The sequence below is a fragment of the Meriones unguiculatus genome, chromosome 1 (assembly GCF_030254825.1).
Source record: "Meriones unguiculatus strain TT.TT164.6M chromosome 1, Bangor_MerUng_6.1, whole genome shotgun sequence".
Lineage (NCBI taxonomy): Eukaryota > Metazoa > Chordata > Mammalia > Rodentia > Muridae > Meriones > Meriones unguiculatus.
Window position 1 is genome coordinate 149,086,248 of NC_083349.1, and position 24,564 is coordinate 149,110,811.

General features: G+C 37.6%; 1 protein-coding gene across 5 annotated transcripts in view; it reads right to left on the reverse strand.

Annotated features, from left to right (window-relative positions):
• Window positions 1-999: 999 nt before the first annotated feature.
• Cep126 (centrosomal protein 126) overlaps window positions 1,000-24,564 on the reverse strand; it is a 46,523-nt gene continuing 22,958 nt past the window's right edge. Inside the window, exons 2-9 of one of the 5 annotated variants that reach the window (XM_060369240.1) lie at window positions 21,592-22,724; window positions 19,960-20,086; window positions 16,497-18,624; window positions 9,952-10,064; window positions 6,952-7,024; window positions 5,103-5,312; window positions 3,035-3,099; window positions 1,502-1,736 (exon numbers count right to left, since the gene is read on the reverse strand). In XM_060369240.1, coding sequence (XP_060225223.1) covers window positions 1,638-1,736; window positions 3,035-3,099; window positions 5,103-5,312; window positions 6,952-7,024; window positions 9,952-10,064; window positions 16,497-18,624; window positions 19,960-20,067 — 2,796 coding nt within the window. In that variant the 5' untranslated portion in view covers window positions 20,068-20,086; window positions 21,592-22,724 and the 3' untranslated portion in view covers window positions 1,502-1,637. Of the gene's footprint in view, window positions 1,478-1,499; window positions 1,737-3,034; window positions 3,100-5,102; window positions 5,313-6,951; window positions 7,025-9,951; window positions 10,065-16,496; window positions 18,625-19,959; window positions 20,159-21,591; window positions 22,725-24,564 lie in introns of those variants that run through there. The other 4 variants (XM_060369237.1, XM_021645873.2, XM_060369225.1 and 1 more) reach the window with 4 other exon arrangements.

A 24,564-nucleotide genomic window follows, 5' to 3' on the forward strand; every position in this document is an offset into this window, starting at 1 on the left:
CTTTTTTCCATTGAATGGATTTGGCTTCTTAAGCAACAGAATTTATTTGGGGGAATTATAGTTTCATATAACTGTCACAGTAAGAAAGGTGGCAAGGAAGATGCTAGACAGAACACAAGGAGCCAGATAAAGCCACCAAGGGATAAGGAATGAAGCTTCTCCAGCAGTGAAAGGTGTATCTTTTTTTTTTTTTTTTTTATCTTTGGCTTGCCTAGAGCTTGCTTATGTAGACCAGGCTGGCCTCAAACTCACAGAGATACAACTTCCTCTGCCTCCCAAGTGCTGGATTAAAGTGTGTAGTACCACACCTTCTGACAAGCATGCAATCTAGTAACTGGCTCTGTCATAGATGTATAAAACCTTTTGAAAGATCATGTAACTTGTGGCTTTGCTTCAATTATCAACATATCCATCTATCCATCCATTCATCTATCTATCTATCTATCTATCTATCTATCTATCTATCTATCTATCTATCTATCTAGTATGTGCTTGTGTGTGTGAATGTGCCTGCAGAAGCTAGAAGAGGGTATCAGATCTGTTGGAGCTCAAAACAGTTTCAGATTGCTGTGGGGCACCAAAAGCGGGTGATGGGAACCAAAGTCGAGTCCTGTGAAAGAACTGCAACGCTCTTAAATGCCAAGCCATTTCTCTAGCCTTTACTTTGAATTTTAAAATGTCAGATTTTTAAAAAAGTGATTTATATTTACTTTGTACCCGGTGTTCTGCCTGCATGTATGCCTGCAGGTCAGAAGAGGGCACCAGATCTCATTATAAATGGTTGTGAGCCACCAAGTAGTTGACTGGGACTTGAACTCAGCATCTTTGGAAGAACAGCCAGTGCTCTTAACCTCTGAGCCATCTCTCCAGTTCTAAAGTCAGGGCTTTTTTTTTGGAGCCTAATGACCCTTGAATAAAATGATAATATTAATGACAAGCATGCAATCTAGTAACTTAACTTCCTGGTAACATAAAAAGCAGAGATCCTACAAAGTCTTAAATAAATAGCTTTATTAGTTATGGAGGATGTTATTAATCATATGCTTCTTCTATACTTGTACAAAAATTTATTAGAATTTGAGAAAACAAAGATTCACTATCATACTTAATACATAATTTGAATAATAAAATAGCATCTTTTATTTTTAAATAGAGAAAATTTATATCTAGTAGCATGCTTATTGAAAACAATGAAATATTTCATTCATTAAAAATGTATCAAGAAAATACATAATAAAGTATAATTTTGTAGCATAAATATAAGCTAATAAATTCATTTCCATTAATTATATTATGATTTACTTTTATAAACGTAAGTCTAGTATTTTAAATCATTAATAAGTGCAGAATACAGCATTTATTTACAGGAATTCTTCAAAATAACGTCTCACTAAGTAGTGACTATCAGAGCTCATCAGTATTTTCTTTGCACTCTGGATCCAACATCAGGAGACAGACTGGCCCTGGGCTGGCTGCTCTGTAAGAGAGTTCAGAGGATTCTTTTATTGTCATGCCCACAGATGTTTGCAGGTCTAAAAAAAAATTAGTTTAGCCTCTTCTTGGGAGTCTTTTCCTCCTGCTGGGTTGCCATGTCAAGCACCGGTGTGAGAGATTTTGCCTTGTCTTATTGTATACTGTTATGTCGTGTTTGGTGGTTGTCTCTTGGATGCCTGATCTTTTCTGAAGGAAAATGGAGGGGAGTACACATGGGGGAGAAAGGAGGTATTGAGGGTGCACTGGGAGGAATGAAGGGAGGGTACATTGTGGTCAGGATGTATTGTATGAGAGAAGAAACTATTTTCAATAGAAAACAAAAAACCAAACCAAAAAAAAAAAAAAAAACAAAACAAACAAACAAACAAAAAAAAAACAACAACAAAAAAAACCCCAAACAAAACTAAAACTATCATGATAAAGCTATTTTTTTATAGGTCACTAAAATTAAGCGTGGACAGGGAGGCAGAACAGGTGGATTGCTGAGAGTTTAAGGCCAGCCTGGTCTACAAAGTGAGTCCAGGACAGCCAAGGCTACAGAGAAACCCTGTCCTGAAAAACCAGAAATAGGGCTGGATTGATGCTCAGAGGTTAAGAGCACTGGCTGCTTTTCCAGAGGTCTTGAGTTCAAATCCCAGTAATCACATGGTGGCTCACAACTATCTATAATGAGATCTGGTGCCCTCTTCTGGCAAGCAGGCGTACATGCAGGAAGAACACTGTATACATAATAAATAAAACCATAAATAAATAAATAAATTGGGTTTGGAAATATGCTAAAGACTTAAGTATCTCTGTCACAGATTTAATCTTCTAGGGCATTAATTGACACTTTACCATTGATTTAGATGTCCTTTGAGAAAAATGTACTTAAAAACTGAATTAAACAATATCTCATAGTACATGAATCAAAGTAAAGAGATTTAGAATTTTCACATTTTGGATCCATAAATTTTTGTTAGGAAGAAAAAAAAATCACTGAAAATATTACCAAATTAGGTTAACTACAAAAAATGAAGGGAAAACCCAAGCTAGTAGGAAACAAGTGATTGCCAATAAAGATGCTGTAAGCCTGTGTGTGTAGGGGTGCACAGTGAGGTGGAGAAGGCAGCAGCAACTTTCCCTGGCTCACTGGCAGAGCAAGCACAGGTGCAAATAATGTACTTGCAGAGGAGACATGACTGAGAGATGTACAGTTTTTGCACAACCCTACTCTTTTATGTCACGATTTTAGGACCAAGGGCAGTCAATCTTTATCCTCCCCCAAAAAACCTCCAAGGGTTCTTACATGTAAAAATGATTCATTTATTTCACTCTATGTTTTGCCTGCACACATGTATGTGTACTCATATCAGATGATGGCATCTGATCCCCAGGAACTAGAATTGCTGGTGATTGTGAACTACTACAGAGATGCCAGGAGTCAGACTCTGGTCCTTTAAAAAATAAGCACTCTTAACTGCTGAGCTGTCTCCCCAGCCTCCTCCAAAGGTTCTTACCTCTATTATGTCTACACAAAACAACCAAAGAAGGCACTTACCAGAAGTGGTATTAACTGTAAAGTATTTTTGATGGATGGGTTTTTGAAAATTGCTTCTTGGACATCTGAAAAATCGTACCATGACACAAAATAATTATTTATGTACAGAAAATCACTGAAGAATTAGTAATGAAATCCTGATGTGTTAAAATATTCAAAATTCAAAATAAGATTCCTTTCCTGCTGATCCCAGAACTAGTCCTTATGTGTGTATTTATATTAGGTCCAAAACTAAAAGCACTTTGATTAGGAACAGTTAAATACAACTGAAACTGGTAAGACAGAATTTCTAATATCTTGGTTTTATAAAACAATCTTTATTCAAATGTCATATTTTCCTTTTGTTTTATTTTTCCTCTCTCTTCTCTCTTTCTCTCTTTCTTGCTGGTCTTGGTAACTTATGGCCTTAAACTCAACAGTCAGAAGGCAGAGGTAGGTGGATCCCTAACAGTTGGAGGCTAGCTTGGTCTATATAGTGAGTTCTAGGCCAGCTAGCCAGCATTATGCAATGAGGCCCACCTCCCCTTCCTTGCTGGGCTTGAACTCAGGACCTGTCTCATACTTAGAGAAGTTCTTTTTATTTGTTTGAAATGTGCTGGGCTTTGCACTATGAATGTTGGTAGTGCACTCTAGGTTGGAGAACCTGGCAGCCATGACCCCTCAATTAGTCCCAGGTCTTCTTACACCTGTGTCACTGGAGCTCGTTTCACCTTTGTACTTTATTCTGGATAGGCCCTTCAGATGTCTATAGTCTGTTGTTTATAAATAATCATATCTTCCATTCATAATCCTTTAATGTCCTAAACAGGCTAAGTAATTTTATTTGCATATTTCCTTACTGAATTTTGAAACTTATTTCTGATTATTTAAAATATATATAAACTAGTTATTTTATAATTTTTTGCACCTGTTAATTTTATTACATAAAATCTTCTTTGGTATGTACTGTCACTTTTAAGTTTTTACTTAAATTTTTAAATTTGTGGATTAGTTTTTAAATGTTTATTGACTATTCATTTTCCTTAGATTTTATTTGTGATTATTCTTTGAAGATTAGAATATAGGCTGTATCTCCAAAAGGGATATTAATACACTTCCTCTCAATTTTTTTTTGAGGGTATTAGCAGATAAATTTAAGATAGTTTTCAAGTAAGTTCTTCACTTCAGGCTTTACAGACCACCTAGGTCTATGAACATGGGTTGGAATTACCTCGAGGAACACACTAGGCTACAGTCCTAAACCACCAGAGAGCTTTTCCTCTCTGCTCTCAGCAGCTCAATAGTGAAGTTTAGGAATGTAAACTTTTTTTTTAAACCTCCCACTTTTTGTGGTGGAAGGCACAGATCTTCCTATGGTACCTATTTTCCTAGTTAGGAAATAGTTCCACTGTTTTTCTCCATCCTAGAGCCAGCCCTTCAGGAACTGGACAGGTCATCAAGGCCAGCCTTCACTTGCACTGATCCTCCTGCTTTTCCCACCTATATGCTCATATTGTGGGCACTGCTACATGCCCCACACACTTAATTAGCTTTAACAATTCTCTCTGGGTTATGTATCCAACAGTGAGGTTTAAAAAAATATTCACGAAAGTTATTTTCATGATGGTCAGTATAAATACCTAGTCTATTTACTGTTAAAACACAAGTAATATGTTCATATATTTCTTTCAAGTCTTTTTTTTTTTTTCCCCTTCCTTGAAACAGGGTTTCTCGGCATAGTTCTGGCTGTCCTGGAACTCATTCTGTAGACCAGGCTGGCCTCAAAGTCAGAGATCTGCCTGCCTCTGTCTCCAGAGTGCTAAGATTAAAGGTATGTGCCACCATGCCCGGCTTATGTTCATATACTTCTAAATGACAGCGAAGTACAAAAATCGGTATCATCATTAAAAAAATGGTGTATCTACAATAATCTGAACTATTAACAATATTCTCATTTTTTAGATGATTTATTAAGGTGATAATCCAGATACATTTTTAATTTTTACTTCAAAGTTTTAAATTAAATAAAGATAATATAAACTGAAGAACAAAGTACCACTTTCTTACAAGGGCTGCCTTGCACACTTACAGTACAGCCTTTCATTGAGGCGATGGAGACTCTGCAGGACCTTCTGCTCCTCAGCTGACAGTGCACAGATATTATTCAGTTGGGCCTTACTTAAGGACAGATTTGGTTTCTGTAGCTGCTTGCTGTTCATGGCAGCCAGAATTTCATCCTCAGGCACTGAAGAATTCACAAGGTTTTCTGCCAGCAGAAATTCAGAAGTACTACCTGAAACTACAGAAGTGAACCTTTGACCTCTTTTGTCTTTGGGAGCAGCCTGAATACCTTAATATCAACTAACTGGAATGTCTGAATGTACTCATGTCACAAATAAAGGTCAGCAAATAATCTGTGTACTGTATAATTTGTTGACTAATTCATTTTTTTTTACTTTTGTTACATTTTTTTTGAGGATTAAAATTTATTTTAAATTAAAATATAATTACAACATTTTCTTCCTTCCCTTCAATGCCCCCCATCATAGCCACTTTTTCTTATTCTTACACACACACACGTGTGCACACACACACACACACACACACACACACACACAACCTGGGGAATCCGGTTAGTGTTGTTTGTATGTATATCTCAGGGCTGACCACTTGGTATTTGATAGTCAACCATGGCTCATCCCTGAGAAAGACTAATTTTTCCTCCTCTCAGCATTTCTTAGTTGCATGTTCTTTGTTTAGGAGAAGGGCCCTGTGAAATTTTCCCCTTTCCTGTCTGCTGGTGGTGTCCCTGTTCAAGTCTTAGGCAGCCATATTGATGGGATAATTTTATTTATTTATTTTATGTGTATGAGTATATAACACTCACATGCAGTGCCTGAGAAAGTCAGAAGAGTGTGGTTGATTCCTTGGGACTGGAGTTACTGAGGACGGTAAGTTGCCATACGAGTGCTGGGAATTGAACCTAGATCCTCTGAAAGAGCGGCCATATTCCTAACCGCTGAGCCATTTCTCTAGCCCAGCGTGCATTTTAATGGTCAGGACTCTCTATATCTGGTATTTCCCCATCCCCAGTTAAGAAAATATCTAAGCCTGGTATATTGGCACACACCTTTAATCCCAGCACTCAGGAGGCAGAGGCAGGCAGATCTCTATGAGTTTAGGCCAGCCTGGTTTCAACTCACACTGCCAGAGCTACATAGTGAGATCTTGTCTATTCCAATTTTTAATTTTGAAAATTTATTCTATAGACACACTTGACAAGTCAGGAGACAGTTTGCTGTAGAAAGAAGCTGAGTTAGTACATTATTGTTTAAAACAACAACAAACTGGGAATGAACTACTTAAGGAGAGTTCATATCTAAGGAACTGCACAATACAAGTACCTGAGAAAATACACTTAAGGAAAAAAACCACTGGGTACCAAGCTCCAAGTAGATCTTTACAGTAGCACTCCTCAGGCCAACCGCAGAGCTTTACTTCTCCCTCTGCTCCTAATCCCCCAGTCTCACTCCCATCTCTGAGGCAGATCATGTGCTGCGGCCTCCTCAAACATCTAGCCCCATTTCCAGTGGAACACGGATTTCTCTCCCAGCCTTTCTCTCTCTTCCCACTCATCCTGTTATTTCGGCCCCTCACTCCAGCAAGCTCTCTCTGGGAACACTCTAGCCAAGCCCACTAGAAGAGCAAGTAGGTAGCCAAGCAGGTAGCTAGCTTCAGATGGTTCCCCTCCCTCCTCTCCTCCATACCTAATCCCCCAGTCTTATATTCAGTTCTGTAGACCATGTGCTGTGGCCTTTCCTCATGCCTCATTCTCAGGGGACTAGGCAGATCACGGTGGAACACCCTGCCTTCCTGTACTATGTGAGACTAACATCTATTTATAGTAAAATGAGAGGAAAAAAAACAGTAAAACATACCTTCTTCAGTTTTGGGACCTCTCGTAGCTGGTATTGCTTCACTTGTACTTAGCGGGACACTTTGCCCATAATGCTATAAAATGGGTTAAATAAACATATAATTTCACATTTAAAATTCATTGTATGTTCACGGTCCTTAAAGAACTTTTGTTGTCTGTGTTTTTAGTTATCACTGTTTGTATAACTTGTCCATTTCTTTTGTTTTGGTGTAGAAACCAAGAACTATTGGATTAAAGCCTTTTCCTGGTAAATAAATATTTAAAAATGTCTTATGACTAAAACAAAATTTCCAGTTGGATAGCAAGAAAAATAAAATATGCTGAGTGGCATTCAACTGTTTGAAATAAAAGATAAATAGAACAATTGTTAAAAATCCTGTCATACTTTATAACTTAGATGGCTTTGTAAGTGCCATTCACTCTAGTCCAGATCTGACTGTGGCTGATGTGGAGGGTAAGAAAATCTCTACAACCTTGAAAGCAGAGGCAGCTGCCCCACTGCTGTGAAGAAGTGGAACACACCATCAGAAAGTGCCATTCCACAGGATCTGAAGGAAACCCAGGCCCTCTTCTGAACAGTCTATACTAGAGTGTCTGCCTATGACTGACACTTAACTATCAGTCTGATCTGAAGAGTGACTGACAGATGGCTGTAACAGTCCCTGCCACCCTGAGCCCTGCCTTAGCTCCATTTTATGCTTGACTGAAAATCTGCTGTAAAATGACAATTGTGACTTTTCAATTTCATCTGTTCTACATTCTTTGCACCAGAGTTGGGCAAAAGATGGGGTGATAAAACATATTTCTTAAGACATGGTGACAAGGACTGCTGTAAAAAATGAGTATTTCATTAGCCTCTAGATAAAAGAACAAAACCAAACAAAATAATGGTAACAGTTTTCAATTTTAAACTTGATTTTGATCCAGAACACTCATGCAATCTACGGGCAGCAAGGCCTTTGTGAGGTATCTAGGGAGATGTGTGAGTGAGAGGCATGTAAAAGGGAAGTGAAGTGTTGAGAAGTGGAGGAGAAATAAACGTGGAAGATCAGAAGAGTAAAAACAATTGAGAGGGCACCAATTTCAGGTATTTAAGAGGTGTTCAACACTTTGTGGTTTTAACAACTATCTGTCTGTAACTTTTAAAGTTGAGATCTATTTTTTTTTGAGACAGGGTCTCACTATATAGCTCTGGCTGGCCTGGAACTCTGAGATCCACCTCCCTCTGCCTCTTGAGTGATGGGATTAAAGGTGTGTGATACACTCATCAAATCTTATATAGCTTAATAAAAGTTTAAAAAATCTAATGTATTCCCTTTATATATTTTGGTATGTTTGTTGGGAATAATATGGAAGCTCAAAGAGGAAGGATTTACTAGTTATTACTTATCACATTTGTAATCTGGAAGGTATATTCACATCTATTAAGCTATAAGAATACATTGATAATGAGACCATAATTTACACAATCATAAATTAAATAATTTGCTTTGCTGGTAAAATTAGATCATGGTTATTATCTACATTAATAATCTTGTGCTTACTGAGCTATGTGTGTGTGGCTCAGTGTTTGCCTTGCATGTAAAAAGCTTGAGCCCCAAAATTGGGAAGACCTGTATAAAATAATTCCTATATTAATGGTAAGACCCTCAACTTTTGCCTCACAATGTACATTCTATATAGAGCACCCTATTACAGTTCTATAAAAAATCAGAAGTAGCTGGGTAGTGGTGATGCATGTCTTTAATTCCAGCAGTAGGAAGGTAGAGGCAGGGGGATCTCTGAGTTCAAGGACAGCCTGGTCTACAGAGTGAGTTCCAGGCAGCCAGGGCTACACAGAGAAACCCAGTCTCAAAAAAACAAACAAACAAACAAACAAACAAACAAAAATAACAAAAAAAAAAAAAAACAAACCAAAAGCAAAAACAAACAAAAAAACAGGCATAGGGAGATAGATGGCTCAGCAGTTAAGAGCACTGGCTGCTCTTCCAGAAGACCTGAGTTCAATTCCTAGCACCCATATGGCAGCTCGCAAATGTCTGTACCTCCAGTTCCAGAGGATATGACACAGTTACACAGACATACATGTAGCCAAAACACCAAACACATATAAAAATTAATATAAAAAATAAAAAATAAGTGATAAAGTAGGAGCTCCATGTAGAAGTAAAATGCTTTTTATTTAATTATCTCACATTTCTCAATATTCTAAAATCAATCCCTAATTATAGAACCCTGAAATGTGATATTGAACTATACTTATTCAGCCCTCATATTTCTGCATTGTATTAAAATTGTTATTTTGCTTTTACTTAAGATCTGTATCCCAAAAGTCATATTACGTTTTGTTGAACTGTTCTTGGAGACAAAACCATTATGAAATTCAAAATCTTTTATAAAAGGTGTCTAGATGAAAAAACGTGTTTTTAAAAAAAATATTGAGCTACTCACAATATTACTATCTTGCCTGTTTAATGCATACTTAAATAACTTAGGGGAATTTTGCTCCAAATGGTCTTTCTGAATTAGTTATAAATAATAAATTAAACAATACTTTTTCTTATTTAGAAAAAAACCTGTATCATGTATATTGATGTTTTGCCTAAATGTACGTATGTGTAACACTTGTGTGCCTGTGCGTTTAATAGGCTAGAAAAGGGCTTTGCATCTTCTGAGATAGGAGTTAGAAATTGTTTTGAGCCACCATGTAGGCACTGGAAATGGAACCTGGAAGAGCAGTTAGAGCTCTTAACTATCTGTCTGTAACTTTTAATAGCCCCAATAATAACTGCTTAAAGATAGTTAAAAGTTCTCACTGGTAACTGATTATATGGACTCAATATTTGAATATGAGAAGCTACTAACATAAGATTCCAAGATTGTATCGTGAATGGCTTTGGTTATATTCATATTTATACTGAGGTATATTTTACACCAAGAGCATCTGTCTTTTAAGCAGCTTTCCACTACTGAAAGGGAGTTCTGCGAAGACGATACTTACAATCGTTTGTTCAGTGTTCTTCATTCCTCCAGATCCAGAGGTTTTCCTTTTCTGCTCTAACAGGTTTCTCCAATTATTTTCAACAACTTGCTTTCTTCTTGTCACAGTAGAATCTTAAACAAATGTCAATATAAAAATTATGAAAGTTGAGTAGGTAGTATGTATCCATGAAACTTTCAAGTTACTCTCAAATAATGCAGAAAGTTCTGTATATCTCCTTCATGTGGCCAGCAGACTTCTGAAGGTTCTCTCAGTTCTACACATGACGCATTTGCAAGGATGCATTCTACACAGTTCCTGCTATGGAGCAGAGTATGGAGGATTCCTTAAAGATACACAAGTCATGTTATTGGTATGTAGGAGGAGCATAGAGGCATTCCAATTTACATTATCAAAAAGTCAGAAATGAAACTTATTTCACGGCACTGTTATTTGTTAGCACGGTAGAGGTATAATGTACTGTATAGTAAATTCAAGTATCCTGAAAGAAGTCCCCAGAGCAAGGGGTTGGCAATGGCACTGCCCTCCATCTGTGTTTTTTTTTTTTTTCTTCAGTAATGTGCCCAGGGAAGTGTATTTATGCATCTCAAGTACCATCTGAGCAAGTTCTCATGTGATGTTTTAGCATTTAGAATGAGTGGTGGGTACACGGGTGCGCCTCACATAATTTTCCTGTGATTTTTCTTAGCCTCATTCTTACAATGGCAATCCCCAAGATGATACAAATAACTTAAGGAAAACTGAGTTAGAGCAAGGCAGAGTTGGCACACTCATCATTGTATAGTCCCCTCAACAGTAATGACAGTTGGTGTATTGTCACTGTGTCCATTTCAGATTTAGTGTCATAAAGTTAGAAATTACAAAAAAGAGAAGAGTGAGTCCTACCTTACAGGTATATTTTCCTGTGAGATGTGAAGTAATGATATCATACTAAAGTCCTCATAACTGGCAAGACAGTTGAAAACTATGCGCTGAAACATGACTAATAACACGAGAGCAAAAGCATATTACACAGTTCAAAATAAAATGATATTTACAATTTCTTAAAATACATTGTGATGTAACAGATATATCCACAATTTCTTGGTCTAGAATTGCTGGGTCATAGATCTACATATACTCAAATTTTGTAGAGAATTTTTAGTTCATATAAAATTTTGCCACTGGTAATTTGTCTAATTTTAGCTACTCTGATGTATGCAGTTGTATCTGACAGTCTAAATCCACATTTGCATGTTTATTGTCCATGTGATGGCTTTTACTTATGAAAAGCTTCTAGTATTTTACTTTGTGGTTTTTTTTTTGTGTGTGTGTTCATTTTTTTGTGTGTATGTCCATTTTGTGTGTGTGTTCATTCACAAGAGGGTGCATGTGTGTGGAGGTCAGAAGACAACTTCATAAGGATTAAAAATATATGATATCACACTTGTGTTTTTTAAAATTAATTTACTGTTTTGCCTCCATGAAACTATCTTTACCACCTGTCTACTTACTGCCCATGGAGGTCAGAAAAGGGCACTGGAACCTCTGAACTTGAGTTCCAGGTGTTTGTGAATTACCATATGGGTGCTGGGAAAGAACCAAGGTCCTTTATGAGAACAACCAGTGCTTTTAATTGATGAGCCATTTTCTCCACCCTCTATTTTTATTAACATGGGTTCTAGGGACTGAACATAGGTCCTCATGTTTGCAAGTCAAACTCTTTACTGAATGTGCTCTCTTCCTAGTGCAGTGATAATTTTTTTTTTTAATTATTACCTGTGTAGTCTTCAGTTGCTCAAAGACCAATACAAATATTGCTGCGACAGTATTTTGTACATGCAGTTTTTTTGAGGAAGACAATCTAGATAATTGTGATGGGCTTTGACAGTGGTGCTAGCCCTTTTTTGCAGTCTTTTAGTCTGCCCTTTATATTCTGTCCTACAAATGTTAGCTTTGCCTAGCTGAGCTGCACACTAAAATCATTGCTTTGCAATAGACCTCCTTTTACCACTTTCCTTGGTACAGCTTCTCTGACTTAGCCCTGGCTGATATATGGCCTACACTTTTATATTTGTTGTAGTTCTTTTAGATGTTTTGCCTATTAGTCTTGATTAGGAAAGTGCATTACAAATATATTTTTTTCATTCAGTGGTTATTTTGTTGTATGAAAAAAACTTCAACTTTAATCATTGTTCTTGATATAGTTTTTACATAGACTACAAGAAATGTCTTATTACCTAAAAGTAAAATCATATTACTTCTACAGCTTTTTATTTTTCATACTTAAATCAACAATTCACATGGAATTTACTTCTGTATACGAGTGAGTAAAAGTGTCACTTTTACTGATTATATATAGTTACCAAGTGAATGATAAAAATGAACCTTTTTCCCTGCTATGAATTGCCACCCTTGTTAAAAATCAGGCAATTAATTATGTAGGCCTGTATTTTATTGATATATTGTTCTGCATATGCCACACTGTGCTAATTATTGTAGCTTTAGATATAATATTTAGCAATGAAAGTTTTTAATTTTGTTCTTGAGATTGTCTCAGCTATTCTTGATTTGTGCATTTAACAATGGAAATATTAGACAGCCTGACAATTTTCTCAGAGGCTGTTGGAACTTGTTAGCCTCAGCATGTACATAATTTCTTCTCTCCCCAGGCCTTCTTTCATTTCTCTTCATGGTATTTTTAGTCTTCTGTACAGGAGTCATTAAAATCTTTGCATTCAATTCAGTCTCATAGGCTTTTATTTTTAATGTTATTTTTAAAGATACCATTATTAAAATTTCTACGTCTGACCCTTTGAAATCCTAAAACATTTCTGTTATTATTTAGATGAGATCAGGCGTGTTCAGTGGGGAATGGCCATAGACTTCTGTTATTATTCAAATTTCATTTCAACTGCCCATTCCCACCCAGCTATGTATTTAGTACAGAACGCTGCATTGTTTGTGGAATAATAAAGCATGCTGCATTTATCAGTAGCAGGCAACACCATTCTTTGCCAGTGTCTCTTCCTACTAAGTTTCCTTTGGTGACATCCTTTGCTTGGTGTCTAATTTTATTTTTATCTGAGCCCCTTCCAAGTGGTCTTTTTCATTATAAATATTTGTTCACATTCGTATGAGGATAGGTATAATTATTTCGATGCAAGGAATTAGTCTGCGATTGAGAACATGATATGTGCTCCAGGATATATTATTCCTCTTGGCTTTATGACTTCCATAATCATTTTACTTAGCAACATTTTTTATTTCTCAGTCTCTAATCTTGCTTATATATTCAATCTCCTAACACTGAATTGATAAAATAGAAGCCATGTCAACCCACTCAATTCTGTCTTAATCCACTTCCTGTTTCTCAAAGTTTCTCTGTCTTTCGGTTCACCTTTGTCCCGAAAGACACCGATGTGAACAACACGCAGCTCACCCTGTCCACTTGGGCCTATGTCCTGGGGCCACAAATGGCCTTGGACTCAGATGCAAACGAACAAATTCCTACAGAACAAAAAACGCCACCTTCTAATGTGGAAATGGTTTGAATTAATCTTATTTTCTTAATTAGTGCAATCTGATTTATCGTATTTTCTTTTTTCCTTTTTATTTATTTATTGATTACAGTTTATTCACTTTGTATTGCAGCTGTAGCCCTTTCCCTCATCCCCTCCCAATCAAACCCTCTTTTCCTTATCTCCTCCCATGCCCTTCCCCAGTCCACTGAGAGCCTATCAGGTCTCATCAGGACTGGTTGCATTGTCTTCCTCTGTGGCCTGGTAAGGCTACTCCCCCATGAGGGGAAGGTGATCAAAGAGCTAGCCACTGAGTTCACATATTTTCTTAATAACCATTTATCATATGATTTTAATAGAAAAGTGCAGGATTTAGAATCATTGACATTTGGATAAAAATATCAATTTTTCTATTTATTGGCTCTTGATTTGAGACGATTTTATCTCCTTATTTACAAAATGAGATTAAAACAAACAAACAAACAAATCACTCTCTCTCCAAAAGAAAAACAGAAAAAAAAAAAAAAAAGTCAGATGGTGGTGGTGCAGGCCTTTAATCCCAGCACTTGGAAGGCAGAGGCAGGTGAATCTCTGTGAGTTCGAAGCCAGCCTGGTCTACAGAGAGAGTTCCAGGAAAGCCAGGGCCTACATGGAGAAACCCTGTTTCCAAAAAACAAAAGAAGAAAAAAAACCTCACTTATCTTTCAAGGTATCATAAAGTTTGAGATAACAAATGTAAAGCACTTAGCTCTACGATGGTTAGAGTAGAAACTCAAAAAAGGAATCCTTTTTAATTTATTTTATATTATCTAATCTGATACATCTGGTTTTTAGAGATTTTGTAAGATTAATTTCATGATTTTTGTCATGAAATAGCTAAGTACACAGAAACTTATAGTGAAAGAAACTTAAAACCTAGATTTCTGTAGAGAAGTAATGAAGAGATTCAGGTTACATTCTTTGTTTTTAATTTTTCATTTTTTCCCCCCAAGGTTTATTTATATATTTATTTATTATATAATGTTCTGTCTGCATGTAAACCTGCATGCTAGAAGAGGGTACCAGATCTCATTACAGATGCTTGTAAGCCACAATGTGGTTGCTAACAAGAATCTGTAATTCAAGTTGCATGGGGATCTGACATCCTCTTCTGGCTTCCATATATACTCCCACAAATGTACCATGGATATACACAAAACAACTGACAAATAAAAAAAATTAAAAATTAATTCGGGGGGGAGCAGTCCTGTTAGGCCACAGAGGAGGACTTTGCAGCCAGCCCTGAAGATACCTGATAAAATAGGGTCAAATGAAAGGGGAGGAGGTCCTCCCCTATCAGTGGACTTGGAAAGGGGCAGGGAGGAGACCAGGGAGGGAGTGTGGGGGTGGGGAGGGAATGAGGGTGCGGGATACAGCTGGGACACAGAGTTAACAAAATGTAACTAATAAGAAAAATAAAATTTAAAAAAAAATTAAGTCAGATGTGGTTTTACACATAGTATAGTCTTCATACTGAGTTCCAGGCAGCCAATGTTACATAGTGAGATCTTGTCTCAAAAAACAAAATACACTAATCAATCAAAGAAAAACATCTTCCAAGTTAGAAAGAAAGAAAAGTCAGGGTGCCTACTAAGTGTCAGGCCCTGTTGGGTACAATGAATGATGTGGTACACAGAAAATCCCTGCTCTTTAAAAGCTCACAGTCTAATTAAAGAGGATACCGAATATGAATATTTAAACTCTTTAAGCATATTATTACTAATAAGTAATAATTAAAGTAATTTACTTTCCTTCTCCCTCCCTCCATGAACAGTCTCAGCTCTTATTGGGAACTGATTTCTATCGGCATGAAGTTTTATAGGCTTCTAGTCCATCCCCTTACGGGAGGAAAGTGGCTTCACAAGTGGTGACAGGGCCAGTGGCATTCAACAGAAAAGGAAATCTCAAAACTGTTTAGAACAACACTATCTGTTCTTCCCCTACACAAAAACAGAAAACACAGCAGATGGCAGCAGAGCTGCAGTGTTCTGGAAAGGCATGGGAGAGCTGGGTACATACTTAAAAACATGTCTTTAAGTTTCAGGCATTTCACCTTTATTTTTTATCTTGTGTGTGCCATGCACACACATGTCAGGGTACCTATGTGGAGGTTGGAAGTCTCTTGAAGGAGCCAGGTTTTGCATCTACCCTGAGGGTTTCAGGGACTGAATTCAGGTTGTGAGGTTTGGCTGAAAGCACCTTTACCTGCCATCTTGACAAGGGCTAGTTATAGCTATTATTAGCATACAGTAATTCATATAAATATTTTAAAGTAAGCCAGGCATGGTGGCTCGTGCCTTTAATCCCAGCATTTCTTGCCGGAAGAACTCTGTAAACTTGAGGCCAGTTGGTCTACATAGTGAGTTCCAGGCCAGCCAGAGCTACACTCTGTCAAACAAAACAAAACAAAACAAAACAAAACAAAACAAAACAAAACAAATATGATAAATACGCAACTTATCTATTTAAATAAATACATGACAGAAAATTTAATTACAACAGCAATGACAGAGCTACTTGGGACAATGATCAGATGTTTGTTGTTTTCTCTTTTCAGACATCAAGGGAAGTTATAGAAAAGACAGAGCTAGCAAAAGTTTCCAATTTTAATTGAGCACAGATTAGGCAATTCTCTTAAGAACTCCAGGTACTAGAGCAAGTTATATATAGTATTGAGAGCCAAGTTATTTTCAGAAGGCTAAATTATAACTCACTATCTATACAGTACACATCACCATACACAATAAGAAAAATTTCACATGACTCTAAAGGGTTGTACTTTTTCTCATAAGAAGGTATACATTTGCCAGGCAGTGGTGGCACATGCCTTTAATCTCAGAACTGGAGAGGCAGAGGCAGAGGCAGAAGCAGAGGCAGAGGCAGGTGGATCTCTGAATTCAAGGCCAGCCTGGGCTACAAAGTGAGTTCTAGGATAGCCAAGCCTACACTGAAAAACCCTGTCTCGAAAAACCAGAAATAAAAAGATGGTATAAAGTTTATCCTTACCAGTGGCCCTCTCATTTTGGCGCCCGTTGTTCCTTTTCCATGAGACAACTGATTCTTCTTCGCTGTTCCTATGAGTCAAAGACTGGTAGCTTTCTTCACAAACAGGACTTCTTTGGGTACAATATACCATCCCGTCTTGCTGGAAAGCTGTGCCATTTGAATAGTTTCCTTTTGCTGAGGTTTGGCACTCAGAAGAGTAAGGAGATGGGAGAGCTGGGGTCACAGCAAGTAGGTTACAAGTGTCTGAGACTGGGAGAATACTTTCTTGAGTGCACTGGTTCAAATGGTACTCTGTTGGAAGCACACATGCAGAACTTAAACTGTTCTGTGTTGTGACATTCTGAGAATATTCAGGTATGGCTGATTGACATGGAGACACTTGCATATTTTTACCACTGTTTATATATGTTGGTGGTTTAGGTGGAGGATGAGGCATAATTAGTTTACCCTGAGTTTGGGCCAGTGTGTTGGCTTTGATTGAAGACTGTGGCTGGCTGACAGTGGCTTTTCTGTTCATATATATAAGGCCTTTCTGGTCCTTTGCAGACCCCGCTCGTCTAGTGAGCATTGCTCCTCTCAGAGACTTAGCCTTCAGAGTTTTTGGGTCACCAGCATGTACAGGGGCTTTGCTCTCTTCTCTTCTGCAGGCTGACCAGGCTTCTTTTGCAATGCTGGAGTCTGAAGGGAGAGAAGAGTTCACAGGCATACTGTCCGTTTCACAGTAACGGACATCAGTTACTGATGTTCCTACATCAGTAACATTTTCGGAGACAGAATCAGCCTTGGCCTTCTTTCCCCCAGCAGAAAGTATAGCAGAATCAGGAACACTTGTTAGGTTGCAGGTGCCACTGTTGGTGTGACAGGGCTGTAACCGCTGTGGGGCTATTCCAGCCTTGTTCCTCACTAGGTGACCTGCATCTACACTGTTTTCTGTGTTATCGTTTTCGTCAAACCACCGCAGTTTTTTAATAGTCTTGGGGGTTTCTGTACCTTTGCCTTTCTGTTTTGTTAACTCAATACTATCTCTAATAGTTTCAGCCTTTTGATGCCTAAACTTAAAATCCTGACTTATAACTAATGCCCTGAGATAATCAGGTTCATATCTGGATTCTTTCTTTAATATACTCTTAAGCAGCCCCACCCCATTTTGTTCATGGATGCTGTGTTTCATGCTGTGCTGATCAGGCAAGTCAGGAGTTACATTATACAGTGGTGCTGATGGTCCACCCGCTTTGTGTTTTCTATCTTGTGAATAAGAACTTTGAAGTGCACAGGTGGCCTGACAATTGTCTGAAAATAAAGGCAACTTTTCTTTATTATAGTTAAAACAGTTTATCCTCTCACATTTCATATCTTTCAATTCATCTAACTTATCAGAACACTGCACGGGGTTGATTTCTTTTATGCATGTGATGTTCTCAGCTATAGGCCCACCCGACTGTGCTTTAGGTGACAAAACTGGTACAAATGAAGCAGGAATTGAGGCAGTTCTGTTTCCCTGAGTTAATTCAGACAGTCTCTCTTGCATGGAAAATGAAGCTGCTTCCTGGGTTAGAGATTCTGGAGTAGTCCAGGCTCCACTGACCTTAAATGTTGGGCTCTTAATAACTGATGGCCTCTCCCGTTTGTGTGCTTCATCAGTGGGATCACTTGTCCTCACAGTACTACTTTCAGAGGTGCTTTCTCCTTTCTTATCTAGTGCATCTACAGGTGGACTACGTACAAAGAACACCGAATCATTAGCAGTTCTTGTGGTTCTTTCCACATTTCTGTTCAAAGGAGGTGGATTTTGTTCTTTATTATTAAAACATTCCCACGAGGGCAGAACACTAAATTTACTTAAAAAATCTGAAAAAGTTGTGGCAGGCTGAGCATTTTGAGCATCTAAGTTTGTAAGCCAATTGTTTATATGCTGAGTTTTAGAGATTGAGAGCTTATCTTCATCAAAGGAGTTTAAATGAGATGACTGCAGATTTGCTGACTTGAGGGGAGCAGAGTTCTGCTGGGTTGACGTGGAAGGTGCCATACTAAGTGATGAGTATATTTCTTCACGCTCTGCAGCCTCAAGGCTGTCTATACTTGAGAGAGTTTCAGAATTGGTTATCTGATTAACTTCATCATAAAATTTCTGAGGGAGGAAAAAAATGAAACTGTTTTATGCTGTAGACTCACACTATTGTTATTCAATTCTCCTAGACATAAAAAGATAATGTGACTATAAACAGTGTAGGTATAACATAAGCTACACCTCTGAAGCAGATCTCATGGTAAAAATAAGAAACAAAATCATAATAAAATTTACTTCCTTTCATTTCAACTCCCAAAGTAACTGTGCAATTATTTTGGCCACCATGATAGCTTAGAAATAATTGCTATCCCACTTATGGTATTGGAGTTTCTTTAAGGTTTCATAATACTAAATTCTGAAAAAATACTTGTTTATAGACTATACTTTCTTTTTGAAACCTTCATTGGACAGAAAAGACTCTTAAAATGGTTGTGACACAGCAGCTGTCAATTACCACTTGCTTATCAGCTAGACTGTGACTTCATGAACCATACCCCTTGCATGCTGAGATCGTGGGTGGTCCCAGAGAGGCTGCCCATGGTCCACTAGGTAATTCTACACATGCCCATATAGGCAGCACTATACGTCAACTCAGTGGGTTTAAGTTGGGAGGGAAAAGTGATGATCAGGAATAGGGGAGGAGCTAGAAGGAAAGGAGTATACACACTTATAAAATTCTCAAACAATAAAGGGAATTAAAAAAATAAAATAAAGTTCTGTGACCCTAATGTGTGAATGTCTGTTGGTAGGAATGATATTCTTTTTATAAAGGTCTGGAGTAAAGTTTTCAACACTGGTTGTATTATTATTCATAAAAATAAATAAAGTCAGGGTGAGTCAGAAGTTCAATGATAGTGTTGGTTATATAATGAGTTTGAGGCCAGCCTGGGCTAAATTAAATTAGACCCTGTGTCAAAACAAAATTCCAACAGAATCTATGCCAGGGCCTTGCTGGTTCAATTCCCAAATGAGATCCATGCAGTGGTCTTTTACTTGTATGTGGACTTAGGTTCAAGAACTGTTGGTTTAGGGGCTGCAGATATGGCTCAGCAGTAAAGAGCACTTTTTGTCTTTTAATTAATAACCTAACATCTATATGCGATGTGATTTTTAGGTCATGTTTTGTACTATAATCTCTAACAATAATACTGTACTTTCAAATAGCTCTTCTATTTGTCAGAAAATAACACTCACAAAACAGAATTTTTTTCAAAAAGATGGAAAAAGATAACGCAGAAAAAAAAGAGAGGTCAAGAAAACACTCAAGTTTTCTTTTAGCATCTGTGATAAAGTTGTGCTACTCAACTGCAGTATTTTTATAGTCTCCACAAACACTGACGAGGACAGAATTATTACTACAAATCAAAACACTAGTAACATAGTTATAGTTCATACTTGCAAATCGCTTAAATGTTGATTCTCTAGGAGTTTCTGTATTTCCTCCAGTTTAAGCTGGAACACATTTTTGTTAGTAGATAGGTTTGCTATGTTGTCGTCCTTCATTTCTTTCTCATGGTTAAATCTGTGTAAGAGATATTTCTGATGTTTGTGATCATTTTTTGACAACGTTGAAGGCAAGGCAGAATCTATAGGTCTGTGAACCAGATATGAAAAGATTTAGTACATTTAATGAAATTAACTTATTTCTATAAGTTTATAAATGACACAAATGTATACTATGTGCACATGTCCAGATAATTACATATAAGGATATTGGAGATATATATAGCTATAATAGGATGTTAAGACAATGGATAATAGACCAAAATGACTGTGTGACCAGAGTGCCAGTAAGGAAGAGCTGCACATCAGGATGCTCATTCATTCATGGTGCTGCCTACTGTATTCTCACTTTCTTAATCACTTGCGCTGGGGAAGAAATCCTGTGAATTTGAAGCCAGTTTCCATTTCTCTAGATACCAATCATCTAGATAATAAGTAATAATATTTATTAGCTTTTGTTCTTAGTTGGTGTCATGGCCAGTGTGTATTCCTATATTCTGAAAGATTGGCTGAGACTCAAGCAGATAGAAATTATGAATGCTGCTTTGTCAGTGTAGGTAGGAAAGTCCTCCCTATACAGCCTCCCTAAAGGAGTGTGGCTCTTGCTCAACAATGAACAAAAACCTTTGTTTTCAGTTTGTTTCAGGAATATAATCAGAAATATAAGCTTATTTTTTTATGCTACAGAAGGAGTATCTGCGATATAATATACTTTTAGTGTGTTCAATCAGGACTTTTTTTTTTTTTTTTTTAAGATTTATTTAGTGTTCTCCCTGCACACCAGAAAAGGGCACCAGATCTCATTATACATGGTTATGAGCCACCATGTGGTTACTGGAATTGAACTTAAGACCTTTGGAAGAGCAGCCAGTGCTCTTAACCTCTGAGCCATCTCTGCAGCCCAGGACATCATCTTTTTTTACAGTGTTGTGCTGCCTGGAAACTCAGGGCTCCTATTATTATTATTATTATTATTATTATTATTATTATTATTATTATTTTGTGCTGCCTATAAACTGACAGCTTGTTATAGTTCAGTATATATACCAAGTGAAAAATCCAATTCCTCCAAGGATACGGTGGGGATGAAGGATACAGCTGACTCCTGTGCTAGGGCCAGTTGTATGAATCCCAAGAACATGTATTACCAACTCATTTATTTCCAGTTAAATCAGAATACAGAAATGTTTTAGAAGGTGGCATATTGCCACATGTGACATATAACTATCTCCAATACCCATATATGTCTTTACCTATTAGACAGACCAGAATTGTCAAGTTCAACCATTACTACATTTCTAATTATTTCTTTGTTATTACCTGGAGGTCAGGGCTGGTGAGAAACTATTTAGCACGTTCCTGAACCGTGAGGGCATGTTTCTGAGGGCATGTTTCTGTTTTTTTTTTTTTTTTTTTTTTTTTTTAATACTTTTCTACCCTTATACAACCTTTTCCCTTTAGTCACCCTTCCCAAACAAAACAGCGCTAAATCTACAAAAGGTCTAAGAAACTCAATTCATTTACCTTTAAAGTTGTCGTCTCTCAACTTTTTCTTCTCTATTCCTTTCTTCTCTACTCCACTTTCTTCTCTTCTCTTCTCTACTTTCTTCCCCCAGTGAGAATTGAAGGGATGGATAGGAATAAAAGGAGATGGGGAGGTAGAAATCGAGATAGAGTGAAGCATGGGAGGAAAGGAAGAAGAAATCATGAAAGAAGAGGAAGCAGGAGATACTGGAGAGGGAAAAGCTAGATAAGTTGGAGGCAAACATGGAGAGGGAGATGAATGCAAAGGAGAGGGCAAAAGAGGGATAGATGAAATAGGTAAGGGAGGGGAGGTACAAGAAGATGAAGGAGAAGACACTGTGGATGAAGAGGAAGAAACTACTCCCAAGGGTGAAGAGGATGTGGAAGCAGAAGGTGATGAAGGCAAAAATGAGGATGGAGAATGATGGGGAGGTGGGTGGGAGAGAGCCAAGGCAGGCAGATGGTCTACAAAGGCCTGGCACTGATTTGACGAGTTTGTGGCTAGTGGAACAGATTTATGAATTGCCTGACACGCATCAAACCGAGCAGAATGTTCAGGTAAAGGAGTGATACAAGAGAGAGTTGGTGCTGGTTGAGTCAGATGACCGGATAAACTGGAAGGCTTCAAAACAGGGAGAGCTTCCAAGGGGCCTGGGGCAACATCCAGCCGAGTTGGAAGGGAACGGCGGTTAAGGGCAGGCTTTAGCGTTGCTGGGGTAGAATGCTGTGCTGCAAGGAAATGTTTCGGTCTGAAAGTTTTGTAAAATAATCTGCTCTGCGAGTCAGAATCAGGAATGTTCAGAGAACTTTGGGATGGATTAGTTCGAAGGACAGGTGGCCCAGAAGGAAGAGGAGCAGGTAGACTAGGAAAACTGCCTGGAAAGCCAGAAGTAACTGGGGCTGAAGGGGGAGGGAGAGATCTGATAGGATAAGATAGTGATGGGGCTTGTGAAACGGCCTTTGGAAGAGTAGAGGGAACAAATGGAAGGACACGGGTTTGGGGGGTGGGAGAAACAACCGGGTAGCTAGGAAGAATTTCGGGATGATGAGATAGCAATTGGGCCCGTGAAGCAGACAGCTGACCAGTTAAGTAGGGATCAGGATTGGAGATAGCTGGACAGGCAGGAATGGATCTGCATAGGTGGGAAAGTATTTGGACAGGCAAGTAGAAAGAACCTCATTAAGATTTAAAACACTCTATTACTGGGCTGCTTTGTACACTTTTGATTGATTTTGATTTTATCCTTTCAGGTCCATGCTTGATCTTCCATTGGTAAGTGAGATTCCTCTCTCACTGACTGAAACATGTACACAGATGATTTCCTCTCTTTTCAAAAATGTGGTGCATGGGTTATAAGCTGGACAGTCTAGTTTAAACCACTAGTGTGAAAAGCAAATGCAGATCTCTCAGGGCAGTAGGTAGTTCAGAATGGACCATCTCATCACAAATACATGGATATTGGAGATAGATATCTAACAAATAATTTTGTTAGATAGTTTATCCACCAAAAATGCCAAAAAGATTAGCTTTGTGATAAGAAATTGGCTGTGATGGAAGGTTGATTATTTGTGATATTTTAAAAGTTAGTACCTTATTAATATTATGTCTTATTACTTCCTGACGGAGTTTCTGGGTTCCTGAAAACCTATTGTCCTATTTAAATTGAGGCATAAGCATTAGTCTCCATTTTTCCAAATTTCTGTTTGGAATGACATTAGTATTTTAGATATTCTTATTCCTCATTAGCATTTTCTGTTAGAGCCACCTCTTGTGCTGAGGCTGTGGTAAGTGGTAGAGCTTGTGCAAAGGCCTACTCAGTTCCCAGCACCATGAGTGCTGCTATACTCTGCATTTCTGGAATTGATTCTTGGTATCACCTGATTTTTGTTTTGTTTTGTTTTTCGAGACAGCGTTTCTCTGTGTAGTCTTGACTGTCCTTTACTCACTCTGTAGACAGGCTGGCCTCAAATTCACAGAAATCTGCCTGCTTCTGTCTCCCAGAGTGCTGGCATTACATGCATGTACCACTGTGCCCGGTATCACTTAATTTTTTAACCCAGTTTATGTTTATATTCTACTGAATGTATTTATAACATAATAGCTTATTACTTCTTGCATAAACATTTGCAATAAATTTCCAAGAACCTAATATATGATCACTAATAGTCTAAAATTTCATACTTATATGACATTTAGTTTATAGACTATTTAGTATATAATATTTAACACTGTGAGTTATTTCTGTTTATTAGTTAACCATAGTATTTTCTCCCACAGATTATATCTATATGCTTTTCAAATGAAGATTTATGCTATATATATACACACACACACATACACACAATTCACAGTCAAAAGTATATTATAAAAACATGAAAGGTAGATATTTTGATACATAATGAAGGTTATGTCTCACAAAGACAATATATAATATTTAGTTATTTTTTAGTATAGATTTGCTAAAAGTATTTCTTTGCTTCAGAAGAATTGAAGTTATTTCAAGTGTTTAAACCTTAAGATTTTAAACAACTGAGCACTGCTGAGCAAGAAAAAGAACAATGCTTTCATTCTTTGTACAAAAGAGTTGTTTTTTAGATGAAAAATATATGATCAGCACAAAATAATAATTGAATACAGAAAAGGAAACTGGAAAGTGAAGGGTCTCTATAAAAATGCTAAGTGGTTTAGAAGCTTTTTTTTAAATATTAATCACAGGTTATTTACTTTGTATCCCAGCCGTAGTCCCATCCCTCATTCCCTCCTACTCCCACCATCCCTCCCTCATCTCTTCCCTGTCCCTTTCCAGAACCTCCTCCCCTGGTTTAGAAGCTTTAAGGTCAGTGTTCCCTATGAATCTTCCTGCCATGGCCATTATGTGCTATCTTCTGTGCAGACAAGCTTTCCCATAATATTCTAAAGTCATGCTGCCTGGATGTGTCCAACTCTGGTTTCTTAACATATTTCTAGCTTGT